General features: G+C 56.2%; 1 protein-coding gene across 2 annotated transcripts; it reads left to right on the top strand.

Moving 5' to 3' along the window:
• Positions 1 to 151: 151 nt before the first annotated feature.
• MSH5 (mutS homolog 5) lies at positions 152 to 18,092 on the top strand. 2 transcript variants are annotated; one of them, XM_029055310.2, is made up of 25 exons: positions 152 to 357; positions 1,688 to 1,837; positions 2,057 to 2,180; positions 3,076 to 3,156; positions 3,491 to 3,553; positions 4,060 to 4,181; positions 4,452 to 4,561; positions 5,215 to 5,250; positions 6,931 to 7,013; positions 7,856 to 7,901; positions 9,440 to 9,578; positions 10,551 to 10,613; positions 11,844 to 11,972; positions 12,822 to 12,894; positions 13,076 to 13,185; positions 13,433 to 13,513; positions 13,689 to 13,776; positions 15,030 to 15,216; positions 15,332 to 15,458; positions 15,961 to 16,110; positions 16,350 to 16,424; positions 16,556 to 16,699; positions 17,014 to 17,151; positions 17,253 to 17,326; positions 17,429 to 18,092. In XM_029055310.2, the coding sequence occupies exons 1-25, from the start codon at positions 343 to 345 to the stop codon at positions 17,538 to 17,540; spliced, it is 2,520 nt and encodes an 839-aa protein (XP_028911143.1). In that variant the 5' UTR covers positions 152 to 342; the 3' UTR covers positions 17,541 to 18,092. The 2 variants fall into 2 exon arrangements, with proteins under 2 accessions (XP_028911143.1, XP_028911142.1); XM_029055309.2 differs by having other exon boundaries at positions 3,482 to 3,553.
• The last annotated feature ends 217 nt before the right edge of the window (positions 18,093 to 18,309 follow it).

The following is an 18,309-nucleotide window of genomic DNA, read 5'->3' as shown; positions in this document are numbered from 1 at the left end:
GGAGGGGGCGGCCCGCAGCTCGCGCGCCTCCTCGTGCCCCGCCCCCCCCGGCCCTGAGCCAATCAGAGACTAGGAGGCTGGCTCGAACCCGGAGTCCAGGTTGCGCATGCGCGTCAGAGGACCGAGGGGGAGGAGGGTGGCGCGCGCGAGGGAGTGAAGGAGGGGAGGAAAAAGGCGGGAAAACTGAGGGCGCCAGAGACCTCGACGCAGGGTTGTGAATTGGGAAGACGAGGATAAGGAAGCCAACTGTATTCCAGGGTTCCTCAGCCCCGGAATTCCTTGCCCACACTGCTGCCACCTCTGGGCTTCTTTTCTCCCCGGGGTCTCCCTCACTTCTCCCAAATGACAGAAATAGAGGTATTTCTCCTTCCCCCTCCCCACATCTCCCCACGGGGCTCAGGAAACAGCGCGACCTAATGGAAAGAGGCCGGGCCTGGGAGTAATAATAATAATGTTGGTATTTATTAAGCACTTACTATGTGCAGAGCGCTGTTCTAAGCGCTGGGGTAGATACAGGGTCATCAGATTGTCCTACGTGAGACTCACGGTTAATCCCCATTTTACAGATGAGGTAACTGAGGTACCGAGAAGTGAAGTGACTTGCCCAAAGTCACACAGCTGACAGGTGGTGGAGCTGGGATTAGAACCCATGACCTCTGACTCCTAAACCCAGACTCTTTCCACTGAGCCAAGCTGCTTCTCAAGTACTGTGGCTGGCACATATTAAGCGATTAACAAACACCATTTTTTTTTACAGAAAAGGAAAATTGGAGGCCATCCCACCCTAAGAGATTTCTCCACTGAGCCGCAGCCTCTCAGAAGACTGCCCACTTAAAATTTCCCAACATCCTATTCATCTTCCCTTACAGGCCTCCCTCCTTTCAATATGATGTCAAGTGAACCCCAAACTTTGGCTTGGGCTGTACCCCTTGCCAGGAGTGTCCTCGCCACTCTTTTTGGCAAGGGCACCTCTCTCTCCCTTCAAAGACATTTTTTTAAAAATCCCCTGTAGGAAGCCTTCCCAGGTCATGGATCCTTTCAGGTTCCTCCTGTCCCTGTATGTCTCCATAATTACACGCTCAGTAGATGTTTCTGTAATTTAGGTACCGGTAAGTTTCTTCTGGGTTCCAAGTTTCCTCTGTCTGCTCAGGTACACTTGGACTCGGGTTCCCGCAACCCCACAGCACTTATGTCCATATCTTTAAATTATATACTATAAATAATCTCCCCCTCTAGACTGTAGCTCATTATGGGCGGCTAATTCTGCTGTATTGTACTCTCCTAAGAACTTAGTACAGTGCACTGCACAGAGTAAGCACTCAATAAATACCATTGATCGATTGCTTGATTGATCTGTGTTGGTCCTATCTCCTGGGTTCGAGATACCTTTTGCCGTCAATCAGTAGTATTGATTGAGTGCTTACTCTGTGCCGAGCACCGAACTGAATGCTTGGGAGAGTACAATCTGCAGGTGAAGGGCTTCTTTTTGCTCCTATTTTGAAACTCCCCATTGGCCTTTCTTGGGACTGTGCTCACAACAGGTATTCAGGAACACTACTGCCTGACTGACGTGCCTACCCCTCTCACTAGTGGGTAGATTACAGTCTCCTCCATCAGGTTCCCCCAAGTCCTGATTCCCTGCCCTCCTCCCCTTCCTAAAGAAGCCCTTTGTTTTCTCACCTTTTAGGCGGGCAGAGCCTCTGACAACACGACTTCCCTCAACATGGCATGCAAGACCCCTCAGGGGCAAGCGGCTGGAACGATCCCCACCGAACCCCAGATCTCACCGCCCACTCAGGGGCATTTTGGACTAGAGGAAGAGGAGGAGAGAGCAGAGGTTTGTAGGGGGAGAGAAGGGGTGGGGCAAGGGGAGAAGGGAGGGACGGGATGTAGGGGAGGAGGGATTGGACCAGGGAGGAGGAACTGGGACAGCCAGGAGACTTGGATCTGGGATCCAACGCTGGGAAGAAAGAAAAAGGCAAAGAGGAGAGTGGGGGAATCCTGGAGGATGGTGAGGTGATTGAGCTAGTGGGGGTGGGGTGCGATTTGCCAACAGACACACCTGAGCATGGTGTGGCATGCGGGACACCTGGGCATCGCCTACTACGACACGGGTGACTCCACCATCTACTTTATGCCAGATGCCCCCGACCATGAAAATCTCCGACTCCTCCAGAGAGGTGGGCAGGAGCCTGGGGTAGTTCGCCTTTTCCTTCTGGCCTCCCTGGGGTTGGGGTGTCCCCAGAAAGAGAGGGTGTAGGGAGGCTGACAACCCAAAGAAGAGGCTGATATCATACCTCTTGCCATGCCATCTTGCCATGTTCCAACCCCTGGAGGAATTCAGGCCCTTCTCAGAACATTCGCTTCGCTTTCCCCATCTCTGTCCGGGCACCAACCAAAGGGTGGGGGTGGAGATGCCTCGTACCCTAAACCGTCTAGTTTCCCAGGCCCCAGTAGCCAGGGGGTAGGTCCCTTGAGAGGCAATGTGGCCACGTTGGATGAGCATAGGGCTGGGAATCAAAAATCCTGGGTTCTAATCCCGGCTCCATCACTGTCCTCTAAACCATAAACTCACTGTGGGCAGGGAACAGGTCTACCAACTCTGTTGTATTATACTCTCCCAAGTGCTTAGTGTAGTGCTTTGCACACAGTAAGCACTCATTAAATTGATTGCCTGCTGTGGGACCTTGGTCAAATACTTCTCTGTGCCTCAGTTTCCTCCTTTGTAAAAATAGGGAGGAAATATCTATTCTCTCTCCCCCTTAGTGTGAGCCCCGTATGAGACAGGGATTGTGTCCTATCTGCTTATGTGGTTCTACTCCAGTGTGTTGTAAAGTACTTGGCCTAAAGTAAGTGCCTAACAGATACCAAAATTATCATTACTGTGTTGGGAGATTCCCAGAAAAGGGGACTCACTGTTGAACCTCGCTTCCTCTGTCCTTGCATGTCTGATGCCACTGGCTGGGGTGTGTGGAGGGGACGGGAGTCGGGGGAGCCGGTGGGCGGGGTGGAGACGGTCTTAAGATTGGCTTTTTCCAGTCCCCCAAAACTCCGCGTTCTCTCTCCCTCTCTGAGTCGTGGACGAGATCGGGCCTCGGTCCATCGTGACCAGCATGAAGCGAGATGAGAACATGACTCGGTTCCTGGAAGGATTGGGTGAGACCTAAGGGGAAGAGGGACAGGAGGACGGGGAGGAGGAAGTGGAAGAGAGGTCAGAGATGCAAAGAGGGCTGGGAGAGCAGAGGAGCTGGGAAGACAGGGTAACTGGCGGAGGAGGAAGGGGAAAAGGAGAGTCACTGGGGGAAAGGGAATGATTATCTGGTCTCCAACATGATTAGCTTGTCTCTACCCCAGTATTTAGTAGAGTGCCTGGCACATAGTAAAAGCAAAAAAAAAAATACAGTTTAAAAATAAAAGAAGAAAAGGCCAGATTCTCCCTTTTCCTGCCTTCTCTCTCCCTCTGCCCCTACCTATCTTTAAGCCTCCACAGGTTCCGGCAACAACGAAGTGATGGGAAGACCTGAAGTAGTCCTGTTTCCCAGTGTGGATTTCGGTAGCTTCTCTTCCTAACTCCCTGTTCCTAAGTCCTTTCCCTCCCTTTTCCTTCCCTTTTCTCCCACTTATCCTGTTCCCACCTCCTGGCTTCAGATCCCTCAAGGCTCCCCTGCCCCCTTCCATTCATTCATTCACTCAATAGTATTTATTGAGCGCTCACTATGTGCAGAGCACTGTACTAAGTCCTTGGAATGTACAATTCGGCAACAGAGACAATCCCTGCCCAGTGACGGTCTCACAGTCTAAACGGGGGAAACAGACAGCAAAGCAAAACTGAACAAAACAAAACAAGACAACATCATCAAGATAAATAGAATCAAGGAGATATACACCTCATTAACAAAATTAATAGGGTAATAAATAATATATACAAATGAGTACAGTGCTAGGGGACGGGAAGGGGGAAGAGCAGAGGGGTCGGGGGGGAACTTCCCTACGCCCCACCTCCCTGTCCCATCACCCTGTTTCCCGAACATCCCCAAGCGGACTCTTGGTCTCCCCCAGGCCTGGAGATCAGCAAACAGCGCCTGCTCTCTAGATCCTTCTCCTTCATCCCGGAACCCATGAGCCCCACAGAAAAGATTCTCTTCCTCTCGTCCATCGTGCCGTTCGACTGTCCCCTGACAGTGAGTGGGCCCCGGACCCGGCCTTGATGGTGATCAAAGCAACCCCTGAGATCTGGAGTCTCCCAAAGATCTGTTTCAGCCTGGACTAAATCCTGGGTGGGCTTTGGCTGCGTCAGGGGTTGAGGGGTGTCCGACCTTCTGGGCTTCCTGGCCTTCCTTATTCCCTCTTCCTTCCCCCGGGTCCTCTCTATGACGCTCTCCCCCTGCCCTCCCACCTCCCCTCCGACAACCCCCACCTCTGTAGCACCCCAACTCCAACCCCACTCCCAGGTCCGTGCTCTCGGGGGATTGCTAAAGTTCCTGGAACAGAAGAGAATAGGGGTGGAGCTGGAAGAAAGCAGCGTGGCCGTCCCCATCCTCGGCTTCAAGAAGTTTGTCCTGTGAGTAATTCCTTCCCTGCTGCCCCCTCCCCTTGGACCTCAAAATAGAACATCCTCTTTAATCCCTAAGGGTCAGAAGAGATCCATCAGTGCGATTTATTGAGAGCTTCCTGTGGGCAGAGCAGTGGACTGAGCACTTGGGAGGATACAGTAGAGGAAGTAGACACGATTCCCTGCTGTCGAAGGACATAAAATCGAGACGTGAAAACAAATTATAGGTAGGGAAAGCATTTGTATAGAAGAGCTGTGGGAGAGAAGTACCTCAGTGCTGAGTGGATACCGACCCAAGCCAGGCGATGCAGAAAGGAGGGCGAATAGGGTAGAGAGATGAGAGGTTAGTCAGAGAAGGCTTCCTGGAAGAGATGCCATTTTAGTAAGACTTTGGAGATGTGGAGAGTGATGGCTTTTTGGATATGAAGGGAGAGAGAGTTTCAGCCGGGAGGATGGGGTAGACAGGGAGAAAGAGGAGAGCGAAGTCCAATGAGTGGGTTGGTATGGGAGGAATGAATGGTGCGGCTGGAGTGTAATGGGAAGAGGGCCCAGGGTAGGTGAGGGTGAGAGAAGGGATAACGACGGGGCTTTGGGGTGCCCTCGGGAGGAGCCCCGGGCGGGAAACCTTTCAAACTTATCTCCACTTTCTCTCTTGACCTTAGGACAAATCTAGTGAGCGTGGATCAGGACACCTACTGGTGAGGAAGCCCGAGGGCGCGAGTCCCAGGATTAAATCTAATGACCCTAATGAGCCTTTGTTTTTCTAAACTTTCCTGCCTGCAGGGAATTCCCAGACTGTAGGTTAGAAACTCCTGGAGAGGAGGGAGTGTAGGACGGGGAGGGGACAAGAATGACACATTCAAACATTCTCCTTCGAAAAAGAGGGAGACTGACTCACCCAGCAAGTTAAAGTGGAGGAAGAATCAAGGCATTCAGATGCCCTGCTCTATTTACACTCCTCACTCTCTATAGTCAACTCTCCTATCTGTCAATAAACCAATCAGTTATATTAATTGAGCACTTACCGTGCGCAGAGCACTGTACTAAACACTTGGGGGAACCACAACTTTCACAGCTGTATTCTTCCAAGATTTTAGAAGCAGTGTGACTCAGTGGAAAGAAGCCGGGTCTGGGAGTCAGAGGAGCCAGGTGCTCAACTGTATATATTTTCATTACCCTATTTATTTTGTTAATGAAATGTACATCGCCTTGATTCTATTTAGTTGCCATTGTTTTTACGAGATGTTCTTCCCCTTGCCTCTATTTATTGCCATTGTTCTTGTCTGTCTGTCTCCCCAGATTAGACCATAAGCCCGTCAAACGGCAGGGACTGTCTCTATCTGTTGCCGACTTGTTCATTCCAAGCGCTTAGTACAGTGCTCTGCACATAGTAAGCGCTCAATAAATACTATTGAATGAATAATCCCAGTTCATTCATTCATTCTATCTCATTTATTGAGCGCTTACTGTGTGCACAGCACTGTACTAAGCGCTTGGGAGAGTACAATTCAGCAACAAAGAGAGACAATCGCTGCCCACAACAAGCTCACATCTCTACGTAACCTTAAGCAGGTCACTTCACTTCTCGGTGCCTCAGTTTCCTCATCTGTCAAATGGGGACTCTCCCTCCTCCTTAAATTGTGAGCCCCATGAGGGGCAAGGGGCCTTGTCCAACCTGATGATCACACATCTACCCCAGGGCTTAGTTCAGAGCTTGACACATACCGTAATGATAAAGCTGCTGTTATGCAAAAACAAAAGTCAAGAGGGCTCTGGTCTAGGGAGATTGTGATTCTTCCTCCAGCCCCTTTCAATCCATTAATCAATTCATCATTGTTATTTATTGAGCACTTACATTGAGTAAAGCACTGTTCTGACCTCCTGGGAGAGTACTATAGAGTTAGTGGATGTGATCCCTGCTCTCAAGGAGCTTCCAATCTAGCAACTTCCTGGCTAGGGGGTGACTGGCTTCCTGGCCCACATCTTAGGGCCCTGCTCCTAATTAATTCATAATAATAATAATAATGTTGGTATTTGTTAAGCGCTTACTATGTGCAGAGCACTGTTCTAAGCGCTGGGGTAGACACAGGGGAATCAGGTTGTCCCACGTGGGGCTCACAGTCTTAATCCCCATTTTACAGATGAGGTAACTGAGGCACAGAGAAGTTAAGTGACTTGCCCACAGTCACACAGCTGACAAGTGGCAGAGCTGGGATTCGAACTCATGAGCCCTGACTCCAAAGCCCGTGCTCTTTCCACTGCGCCACGAATTCATTCAGTCAGTCGTATTTATTGAGCACGTACCATGTGCGGAGCACTGTACTAACTGCTTGGGAGGGTACATATAAAAATAAACAGACACATTCCCTACCTTGCAGTGTGCTGCAGATATTCAAGAGTGAGGCCCATCCATCAGTATACAAGCTGGCCACAGGCCTGAAGGAGGGACTCAGTCTGTTTGGTAGGTGCTTACTGTTCACCCTTACCCCACCTCTTCCCTCTCCCTGCCAAGCTGTGTGTGTCTTTCCTCCATGAGGGATGGGGGTGACTTAGTCCGGGCAGGGGGCCAAACGAGGGGTACGGGTGAGGGGGGTGTGACCTCCCTACTGTGTGTCTCTGGTGTCCAAAGCTCACTGCTGTCTTCCCCTGGAAGGAAGGTTGTCTGATTTGGGTGATGTGAAGCCAGCTAGGGTTTGTTGTTCTATTGTTTGTGCGCTGTGTGGAGCTGGTTTTCCTGGTTCTTGTAGGTTGTTCAGTTTGTGTCAACTTTCTTTCTGGAAGGGACACATATGTGTGTGTGTGTAACTCTTTGTGGTCTCAGGGGTGTGAATGTGCATTTGATACGTATATGTGTGAGTGTGTGATTTGTCTCTTCTCCAAGGGTCACCCTTGAAGCCTTTTCCTGGCCCCTTCCTAGAAGTCTAATCCCAGCTGCTCCCACTCCAATTTTCCCCTTCCTAGAGGTTGAATCCCAACTGCTCCCACTCTGATCTCCCTCTTCCTAGAGGTGTAATCTCAGCTGGTCCGGCTCCCATCTTCCCCTATCTAGAGATCGAATCCCAGCTGCTCCAGTTCCAGCCTCCAGTCCCTTGGAGTACTGATATGGGGAAGGCTCAGGGGGGAGAGGGGGCAGAGAACAGGTACCCCAGGGAATAAAAACCCCTGCCTACACCTGAGGGACACCAGCTCCCATAGAAACTGCCATCTTGGTCCTCTCCCTGCCCTAGCCCGCACCCCCACCCTCCCCTCCTGCAGGCCCCCTGCTTGCCCCTCCCCACCCACCAGGTTTCTCCTTTTCTCCAGGACTCCTGAACAGGTGCCGCTGCAAGTGGGGAGAAAAGCAGCTCAGGTGAGGGAGGGGAATGGGAAGACAGGGGATGCTGGGGAGGGGGCGGGGGAAGACCAGCATAGGGCAGATCGGCAGGCAGGAAGGCAAAATTCAGCCCCTCTAAGGCCTGGCACAAGTACACGCTATTCATACTACAACCCACCACCATATATAAGCACACATGAAAAATACAATAACATAGTTGTTTCTATTTAGAAGAGACTGGGAATCAGAAGAGCTGGGTTCTAAATCCAGCTCCACCACTTGTCTGCTTTGTTACCTTGGCTAAGTGACTTCACTTCTCTGAGCCTCAGTCTCCTCATCTGTAAAATGGGGATCCAATTCCTCTCATCCCTCCTACTTAAAGCGGGAGCCCCATTTGGGACAGGGACTGTTTCCAATCTGATTATCTAGTATCAGTGCTGAACAGAATAAGCACTAAACAAATATAACATATTATTATTACAACCAATAATAAACTACAGGAAATAAATTAACTTGAATGTACACTTTTATATATAGTATATATATATATATATATACTAGGCACACAAATATACATTAGCATACAAATAAAAAGATGTATTAACTGACTTCTATGCCCCTAGTGACGTGCCCAGACAACGCAATAACAGAGGCAGATATGCACAGGCTCCCCATCACTTAATAAAACCATTGCCTAAATACTCACAGTGCACAAACACTTCCATCCAAGTCTATACATGTGGTCATCGTGCCCCAAGACCCCACCCTACCCTGACCACCCCTCCCCAAAATGTGAGCTGAGACCAGATCTTTAGGCCACAGAAGCACAACACAAACCAGTATGGTTTGCAAAGCTACACAGTGACTTCACACATTGATATCCAAACTTACCACACAGACCCACATTATCCTATTCTCCCCATGGTGGGGTACACAAACACACACCTCAGTGGCCCCCTCTCCCCCTTTTCAAAAGCCCAACTAAAATCATATCTTCTCCCTGACTAACCTCTCACAATGTCTGTCTCCCCCTCTACAGCGTAAGCAGGGAATATATCTGTTTACTGTTATACTGTCCTCTTCCAAGTGCTTAGTACAGGGCTCTGCACACAGTAAGCGCTCAGTAAGATACGATTTTCTGACTGACGGACTACTTACCCAGTCTTCACACTTATTTTTAAATGGTACTTAAGTACTTACTCTGTGCCAGACACTGTACTAAGCACTGGGGTAGATCCAAGCTAATCAGATTGGACTCAGTCCCATGTGGGGTTTTACAGCCTTAACCCCCATTTTACAGATGAGGTGATTGAGGCACAGAGGGAGTGAAATGACTTGCCCAAGGTCACACAGCAGGCAAGTGGCAGTGTCAGGCTGGGAGCCCAGGTCCAATAGCTCCCAGGCCTGGACTCTTTCCGCTAGGCCACGCTGCTTCCCAGAATTTACAACACCCTCTTCACCCCTCCCCTTCACTCCCAGCACATACCCCCCCCCCCCGGCCCCAAATCCATCCTGCGGTACATTAGCTGATGCCAACCCAGGCCCCAGCTCCGACCACGCTTCCTCCCTCTCAGGCTGTGGCTGATGCGCCCGACCCGGGACCTGAGTGAGCTGAACGCCCGGCTGGACGTGATCCAGTTCTTTCTGCAGCCCCGGAACTTGGAGACGGCCCAGGCGCTCCATGGCCTGCTGGGAAACATCAAGAACGTGCCCGTGAGCTGGGGGCGGAGGGCGGCCGGGCCAGGCCTGGGGTATGGAGAGTGGGAGGATGGGACACCTGGAGCCCTGAGGGGTATGGGAACTAGGGAGGGAGAGTTAGGGTCACGGTCCAGCTGGGGGAGACTCCCCATTCCAAGACCCACCTGTCTCCGGCCTCAGTTTCCTCCGCCCCTCTCCCCTGCGCTCATCAGTCCCTTCCGCTTGTGGTCTTGGTCTTTGATCCTTGTTCTTCTTCCCGCCACTCCCCCGTTCAAAATGATTTTCATCTGTCTGCCTCCCCTATCCGATCGTAAGGTCCCTGAGGGCAAGGCACCGCCACCATCATCATCATTGAGAAGCAGCTTAGCCTAATGCATAAAGCACAGGCCTGGGAGTCCAAAGGACCCGAGTTCTAATTCCATCACGTGTCTGCTGTGTGACCTTGGGCAAGGCATTTCCCTTCTCTGTGTCTCAGGAACCTCATCTGTAAAATGGGGATTAAAACTGTGAGTTCCATATGGGACAGGGACTGTGTCCGACCTGATCAGCTTGGATCTACCCCAGCACGTAGTACGGTGCTTGACACAGAGTAAGTGCTTAACAGATAGCACAGTTATTGTGGTATCTGTTAAGCTCTTACTCCACGCCAGGCACTGTGCAAAGCACCGGTCAGACAGTTCCTCACCAGGTTCACAGTCTGAGTGGGGAGAACAGGTATTGAATCCCCATTTTCCATCTGAGGAAACTGAGGCCCAGAGAAGTGACCTGACTAGCCCAAGGGCACCCAGCAGGCAAGTGGCGGGGCCGGGGTGAGAACCCAGGTCTCCTGACTCCCAGGTCTTTTCTCCAGGCCATGCTGTTTGGCTTCTCCGGTCCTCTCCCAAGTGTTTAGTTCAGGGCTTTGCCCGCAGTTGGCACTCAGAACCTGCTACTGATTGACCGGGCCTTCCCGCGGGGCGGGCGGGGGTCGTTTTTGTCTGACTGTAGCTGATCCTCAGACGGATGACACTGTCTCACACCAAGGCCAGCGACTGGCAGGTCCTGTACAAGGTGAGAACTCCCACCCGTCCCCTGCCTGCCCGCACTTCCCGTTATCAGCTCCAGCCATCTGCTCTGCTCCCGAGCTGATCAGCCCCGCCTCCGGCCCTACCCCCGTTCCTCTTCCCTCTCCCCTGCACCGCTAATGACCTCCATCTCCCGCCTCCTGGGCAAATCCTTCCTTAGAACAATGCTTGGCTCATAGTAAGCGCATAACAAGTACCATAATTATTATGAATTATTATCTCTCGCTTCCCTCTTTGCTTGCCTCTGGGGTTTCCCCTCTCCTCTCCCTGTCCTCCTGGAACCACTGGGTCAGGTGAGCGATCCCCTTCTGATGGCAGGGGGCCCCTCAGTTCCTGCCTGGGGTCCGTCCTGTCAGCACCCCCACTCCCCCTGGGCCCCCTTCTATGCTGAAGGGGGGATCATAAAGAGATGGGGGCTCGGCAGGCAGCGAGGGGACTGACAAGCCCGATTGCTCTGGGGAAATCCTGAACTTGGAGCTGGGGGCCTTCACAGCTTCAATCAATTGATGGTATTTATTGAGCGCTTACTGTGTGCAGAGCACTGGACTAGTCGCTTGGGAGAGGATAGTACTTCAGGGGCCCCGGTGCCCCTTCTCTACCTCATCTTACTCTCTCTTCCCGTGACTCTCTGCTTGGGGTCTCAGTGCCCCTTTGGTCCCTGGGTAGCGCGGCCTCTGAGCCCTGCTTAGGCCGGACCTGGCCGGATGGGTCCCCGGGCCCAGCCCGGGCCGACGTGAAACCCAACTCCAGAGGCCTGGTGCTCGGGGGCTACCGGCTGAGCCGGGCCACCGCCATGGCAGATCGGGAGCGGACCGTGGAAGGGCCGGGGCCTGGGTCTGACCGGCTTGTATGGGGCCTTGCCTCCCAGCGGGTGTTTAACAAGTGCCACAGTCATTTCTTAGAGTGGGAGGCCCGTGCGGGGAGGGGGCTGGGTCCTATCCCTTTGGATTGTCTACCCTGACATCGAGGGCAGTGCTTGGCATCTAGTAAGCCCTTAGCAAGTGCCATCAGTGCCACTTTGGGGTTCACGAGCGGCTTTTACGGGGGACTGCTGGAAGTGCCCCTCCCAGCCACCCTCTGGGGCGGCTGACGCGGTGGGCCCTCAGATCCCATGTCCCTGGGCCCTATGGGGGAAGGAGGAGGGCGGGGTGGGATGAGGTACAGGGAGAGAAGCCATCTGAGCCCAGCAGGTCGGGTGTCCCCCGGTGCCCCGCAGACGGTGTACAGTGCTCTGGGCCTGCGGGACACTTGCCGGGCGCTGCCTGGCTCCATCCGCCTCTTCCGAGACGTGGCCCAGGAATTCACCGACGACCTGCACCACATCGCCAGGCTCGTCAGTAAAGTGGTGAGAGAGCCGGGTCTGGGGGTGGGGGACAAAGGGGATGGGGGAGGGGGCGGGGCCCCGGGAGTCCATCTACGACCTTCACCACATCGCCAGGTTGGCCAGTAGAGTGGCGAGGGAGGCTTTATAGAGAAGCAGCGTAGCTCAGTGGAAAGAACACAGGCTTGGGAGTCAGAGGTCATGGGTTCAAATATCGCTTTGCCACTTGTCAGCTGTGTGACTGTAGGCAAGTCACTTCACGTCTCAGTGCCTCAGTGACCTCATCTGTAAAATGGGGATGAAGACCGTGAGCCTCACGTGGAACAACCTGATTACCCTGTACCTACCCCAGCGCTTAGAACAGTGCTCTGCACATAATAAGCGCTTAACAAATGCCAACATTATTATTATTTATAGGACACCATCTAGCGGTCAGTCTTCTCTAGTGATTAGAGTACGGACCTAGTAGTCCGAAAGATCTGGGTTTTTATTTGGGCTCTGCCGTTTGTCTGCTGGGTGCCCTTGGGCAAGACATTTAACTTCTCTGTGCTTCAGTTCCCTCATCTGTAAAATGAGGAGTAAGACAGTGAGCCCCATGTGGGGTGGGGACTGTGTCCAACCCGATCATCTTGAATCTACCCCAGCGCTTAGTACGATGCCTGGCACATTGTAAGCGCTTAACAAATACCATTTTTTTTTTAAGGGGAGTCGGGGCAGAGAGGACATGGGGAGGGGTCTCTGAGGTCAGGCACTGGGGCAGGGTTAGAGTTGGGGAGGGAGGGCTGAAGATGGTACCAGGGGAGGGAGCCGGAATGAAAGAGGTCAAGGGAGAACTCACCCCGCCCTCTCTTTCACCCTTGGTGTCCGGCGCAGGTGGACTTTGAGGGCAGCTTGGCTGAAAACCGCTTCATCGTGAGGCCCAATGTGGATCCCGCCATTGACGAGAGTGAGTGGAGGCCGGGGCGGGGGCCGCCTTCCATTCCCCAGGCCCCTTTTGGGTGGGAGAGACCCCCGCCCACTCCTTGTCCCCAGAGCGGGGACCCCACCTGTTGGAGTGGCAGGAGGGCCTGCGGGGGGTGGGATTCGCCCTCCATATTCCCACCGAGAGCCCACGGCTTCGTCCTCAGAGAAGAGGAAGCTGATGGGACTCTCGGATTTCCTGACGGAGGTGGCCCGGAAGGAACTGGAGACGCTGGACAACCGGGTCCCCTCCTGCAGCGTCCTCTACATCCCCCTGGTGAGCGGGCCGGGCCGGTGGGCAGATGGGTGAGCTGGAAGGGCCGGGGGCCGGGCAGGCTGGGCCCCACTCCCTTCCCTGTCAGGGGTGCGGGACCCCTGTTCTCCGCTCTGGGCGGCAGCCAGGTGGACTGAGGCGGTGGCGTGGGGGCTTTGCTCCTGGAGGCCGAGGATTGTCTGGATGGAGGCTTCCCGCCGCTCCTGTCACCCCCCGCCCCTATCATCTCCCCCCCCCCCCCCCGCCCCAGATCGGCTTCCTTCTCTCCATTCCCCGCCTGCCCTTCATGGTGGACCAGAGCGACTTTGAGATCGAGGGACTGGACTTCATGGTAATCCCCCCCGCCTCCCGCCCCGCGGAAGGGGCGCCGTGCGGTAGACCTTGAGGAGAAGTCCCTGGTGGTGGAGAAGGACTCGGGGGGTGGCCCCGCTCCCTGCCCCCAGATGCCACTCTGTCCTTCCCCCTCCCGTCTGGGGACCGGGCCGGCCCGGGGCCTCGCCCCTTAGTTCCTGTCGGAAGAGAAACTGCACTACCGTAGTGCGAGGACGAAGGAACTGGATGGGATGCTGGGCGACCTGCACTGCGAGATCAGAGGTGAGGCGGCCCGGCGGGCGCGCGCGGGAGCGCGGGCAGAAAGAGGTGGTGACGGGCGGGGAGGGGGGCGGGGAGGGGCAGAGAGGGGTGGAGAGAAGTGGAAAGGGGTGGGATGGGAAAGAAAAGCGTGGGGAGGGGCAGAGAGGAATGGGGAGGAGCAGGGAGGGATGGAGTGGAGCAAAGAGGGATGGAAAGAAACAGAAAAGGATGGAGGGAAGTGAAGAGGGGTGGGGAGGGGCAGAGAGGGGTGGGGAGAAGTGGAGAGGGGCTGAGAGGGCTAGTGGAGAGGAACAGAGTGGGCTGGGGACAGGCAGAGAAGGGTGGGGAGGGGTAGAGAGGGACGGAGAAGGCTGGAGGGGAGGGGAGTGGCGGGGGGGAGGGCTGCCATGCAGGGTCTCCCCTTCCTGCTCCCTTGTGCTGGCTCACCAGCTCCTTCGCTTCAGCACTTCCATACTCCTCCCAGCCCCACGGCACTCACGGCCGTATCCTTACCCCCCTTTTTTTGCCAGCGGTATTTGCTAAGTGCTAACTATGCGTTAGGCACCGTACTAAGCCCCGGGGTAGATAGAAGGTAATCGGGTGGGTGACGGGCACAGGATTCCATTCCTTTTCTCCCTCCTACTTCGACTGTGAGCCCCATGTGGGACCCGACTGCATCAACCCCAGCGCTCAGTCCAGAGCTCTGCCCCCAGTAAGCAGCATTAGCGAAGCAGCATGGCGTAGTGGATAGAGCCCGGGCCCGGGTGGGACTCAGAAGGTCGCGGGTTCTAATCCCGACTCCGCCACTTACCTGCCGTACGACCTCGGGCAAGTCGCTTCACTTCTCTGGGCCTCGGTTCCCTCAACTGTAAAATGGGGATTGAGACCGTGAGCCCCACGTGGGACAGGGACTGCGTCCAACCCGATTCGCTTGTATCTACCACAGCGCCTCGCACATAGTAAGCGCTTACCATCATGATTATTAATCATTAGTAGGAGTGCTACCAGAACGATTGCCGATTCCTGCGTTCCTTCACTCGTATTTATTGAGCGCTCACTGCGTGCGGAGCACTCTACTAAGCGCTTGGAAAGTACCGGGGGGCAACTGATCGAGACCACCCCTACCCCACAACGGGCTCGGTTCTGGGAGAGACGTGTCCATGGCGTCGCTCCGGGTCGGACACGACTGGACGGCATAAGACCAGGACATCACCGAGCACTAAGCGCTCCGTGAGTAGTGCGATGGACGGCCCGCCTCGCCGGCTTTCTCGCAGACCAGGAGATGCTGCTGATGCACGAGCTGCAGTGCCAGGTGCTGTCCCGGGGAGGGACCCTCGGCCGGGTGCTGGACTTGGCGGCTCAGCTGGACGCGCTGCTGGCCCTGGCCGGGGCCGCCCGGGACCACGGCTACTCCCGCCCCCGATACTCTAACCGCGGCGGCGTACGCATCAAGGACGGCAGGTCAGGCCCCGGGAGCGGGAGGGACGGGGGGGGGGGGGGGGGGGCCGGGCGGAGAGGCCCTGGGGGGCGGGAGGGACGGACCCCGGCACCCCGGCTGCCCCCGCTCCCCTCGCAGGCACCCCCTGATGGAGCTCTGCGCCCGGTCTTTCGTGCCCAACTCGGTGGAGAGCGACGGAGACCTCGGGAGGGTCAAGGTCCTCACCGGGCCCAATTCCTCCGGGAAGAGCATCTACCTGAAGCAGGTCGGTCCGTCGGTCGTACTCATCGAGCGCTTACCGCGTGCAGAGCACTGGACTAAGCGCTTGGGAGAGGGCAGGCTAACGGCCGGCCCCTCCTCCTCGGCCCCGGAGTCCCCCGCTCCATCTCCCCCCTCCATCGGGTCGAGACCCTCCACCCCTCGGCCCTTCCCCTCCCTCGCCGCCCCCGCCGTGGGTTTGGCTCGCTGCTTCCAGGAGCCCCCCACCCTCTCGACACCCCCACCTCCCTAATCCCATCCCCGCTCCCACGCCCCCTTTCTCCCTAACTCCATCTCTATCTGCTTGTTTTGTTGGCTCTCCCTTCTAGACTGTTGGGTAGGGATCGTCTCTCTCTGTTGCCGAATTGTACTTTCCAAGCGCTTAGTCCGGTGCTCTGCACACAATAAACGCTCAATAGATACGATTGAATGAATGAACGAATCTCCGCCCGCCCCCAACTCCCCCCCCCCCGATCCCGTGCCCTCGGCGCCCCCCCGCCCCCCCGCAGGTCGGGCTGATCACGTTCATGGCGCTGGTGGGCAGCTTCGTGCCAGCGGCGGAAGCGCTCATCGGGCCGGTGGACGCCGTCTTCACCCGCATGCACAGCCGCGAGTCCGTGTCCCTCGGCCTCTCCACCTTCATGATCGACCTCAACCAGGTGCGGGGGAGACCCTGCCCCGCCCCCCAGGCTCTAGGTGGGGCAGGAGAGGGGCCCGGAGACCCCTCTTCCTCCCTTCAATCCCGTCCACCTGTCCCGGACCCCTGGACCTCCACCCCTACTGCGGCCGCAGGGGTGAGGGGCGAGGGGCGCAGGCGGCCCGGAAACAGAGGGACTGAGGGGGGCCGCGGGCCGGCCTGCAGGGTCTTGGCTCCCCTGACCGGGGCCCGGGACGGCAGGTGGCGAAAGCCGTGAACAACGCCACGGAGCACTCGCTGGTCCTCATCGACGAGTTCGGCAAGGGCACCAACGCGGTGAGCGGGACGGGAGGGCGGGGGACGGGAGGACGGGGGGGCGGGGCCCGGCTCCCTCCCCCACAACCGCCCCGACTCCATCACACAGTGGGGATGGGGGCGAGACTCGGCCCTCTCTCCCCTTCGCCCAGGTGGACGGGCTGGCCCTGCTGGCGGCGGTGCTCAGACACTGGGTGGCCCGAGGCCCCTCCTGCCCCGAGGTGTTCATCGCCACCAATTTCCTGAGCCTCGTTCAGCTGCGGCTGCTGCCGCCCAAACCCCTGGTGCAGTACCTGGTGAGGAGTTCCCCTTTCCCCCTGATGATGATGATAATCGTGGCATTTGTTCAGCGCTTCCCATGTGCCTGACACAGTACCAAGAGCTGGGGTGGAGACAAGCAAATCGGGTCGGACGCAGTCCCTGGTCCCACATGGTGCTCACCGTCTCCATTTTACAGATGAGGGAACCGAGGCACAGAGAAGTGAAACGACTTGCCCAAGGTCGCACAGTAAAGGCAGGCCTCGCATTGCTCCCAGAGCAGAGACCCCCGTGCTCCCGGCACTCCCCACCCGCACCCCACAAGAGCCCGCCCCCTCCCTCTCTCTCCCAGACCATGGAAACCTGTGAGGATGGGGAAGAACTCGTCTTCTTCTATCAAGTCCGCGAAGGCGTGGCCGGCGCCAGCCACGCGTCCCGTACGGCGGCCCTGGCCGGGCTGCCCGCCAAGCTCATTGCCCGTGGAGAGGAGGTAACTAGGCCCCCCGGGGCCCCGATCCGCCCACCTCCCACTACGCACGCCTTTGGTCCCCCCGCGACTGACCGTCCCTTCCCCCTCCTCCCCGATCCCAGGTGTCGGAGCTGATCTGTAGCGGGAAACCCATCAGACCCCTCAACCCCCCAAACAAGGAAGATCAGATGGACAAGTGAGTGGGTTCGGGCGGCCCTCGGCTCTCCCCTTCCCCACCTCCTCCCCTCCACGCCCCCAGCCCAGCCCAGGCCGGCCACAGCCCTCTGCCTGCCTGCAGGTGCCAGGCCTTGGTCGACAAGTTCCTGACCCTCGACCTGGACGATCCCGACTTGGACCTGAATGGCTTCCTGAGTCAGGAAGTGCTGCCGGTGGCCTCTTCCGTCCTCTGAGCGACTGCTCCCGCCGCCCCCCACCTCCTTCCCCTCCTCGAGTCTCTGGAACCCCCGAAGGTCTTGAGAACGAGATGTCTGAGAGCGTCCTCGGACAATTCACCAAAACCAGCCCTGAGGCAGGAGGGCCCAGGAGGCTGACGGCCACCGGCAGCTCCCAGGGGGTAAAGCGGCCTCAGTCAGACGCCCCTTGGCACTGCCAGTCGTCGGCCATTTCCATCCCACCGCTCAGGCAGCGAGGCGAATTCCAGTTTGCCCCCGTCCTGCCCCAGCACTCGCTGCTCCGGATCCTGGGACCTCAGAGCCCGGGGGCGGGGGTGGGGGCGTCCCAAGGTGGAGGCTCGGAAACCTAGGGATCCCCTCTCCCTCCCCGCAAGCTCTCAGACAAGAGACTCAGCGCTGCCCGCTCTTTTGGAAACCCTTCTTCACCGCTTTATTTCCCATCCCACCCACCCAGAGTGGAGGGGGTGGAGGGAGCTTGGGCAAACGTCCCTGCCCTTCTTTCTTTAGAAAAATAAAGTGCTGAAATGTCTGCAGCAAAAATAAAAATCTCAATCCACATCGTTGGGGCCTCCCCAAGTCCCAGTGTCATTCCTTACATGCACCCTCACTGGGGGGTGAGGGGTGAGGGGCAGTCCCCAGGACGGAGGGCGGGGGAGGGTCTTGGATTAGGGATCTCCAGGAAACAAACTTACATCATTCTTAGCCAAAAGGAAAATCAATCCGCCCCAAACACCCTTAGCCGGCTTCAGGTCGCAAAGAGAAGGGA

The sequence above is a fragment of the Ornithorhynchus anatinus genome, chromosome X5 (assembly GCF_004115215.2).
Source record: "Ornithorhynchus anatinus isolate Pmale09 chromosome X5, mOrnAna1.pri.v4, whole genome shotgun sequence".
Taxonomy (NCBI): Eukaryota; Metazoa; Chordata; class Mammalia; order Monotremata; family Ornithorhynchidae; genus Ornithorhynchus; species Ornithorhynchus anatinus.
The sequence above is the reverse complement of the archived record's forward strand: the minus strand, read 5'-3'. Positions and strand labels throughout refer to the sequence as shown.

Bases quoted from the DNA above. Each gene is read 5' to 3' on its own strand.
- MSH5 (XM_029055309.2), top strand. The intron at 2,181-3,075 runs GTGGGCAGGAGC...TCCCTCTCTGAG, and splicing joins TCTCCGACTCCTCCAGAGAG to TCGTGGACGAGATCGGGCCT. The intron at 5,251-6,930 runs GTGAGGAAGCCC...CCTACCTTGCAG, and splicing joins GTGGATCAGGACACCTACTG to TGTGCTGCAGATATTCAAGA.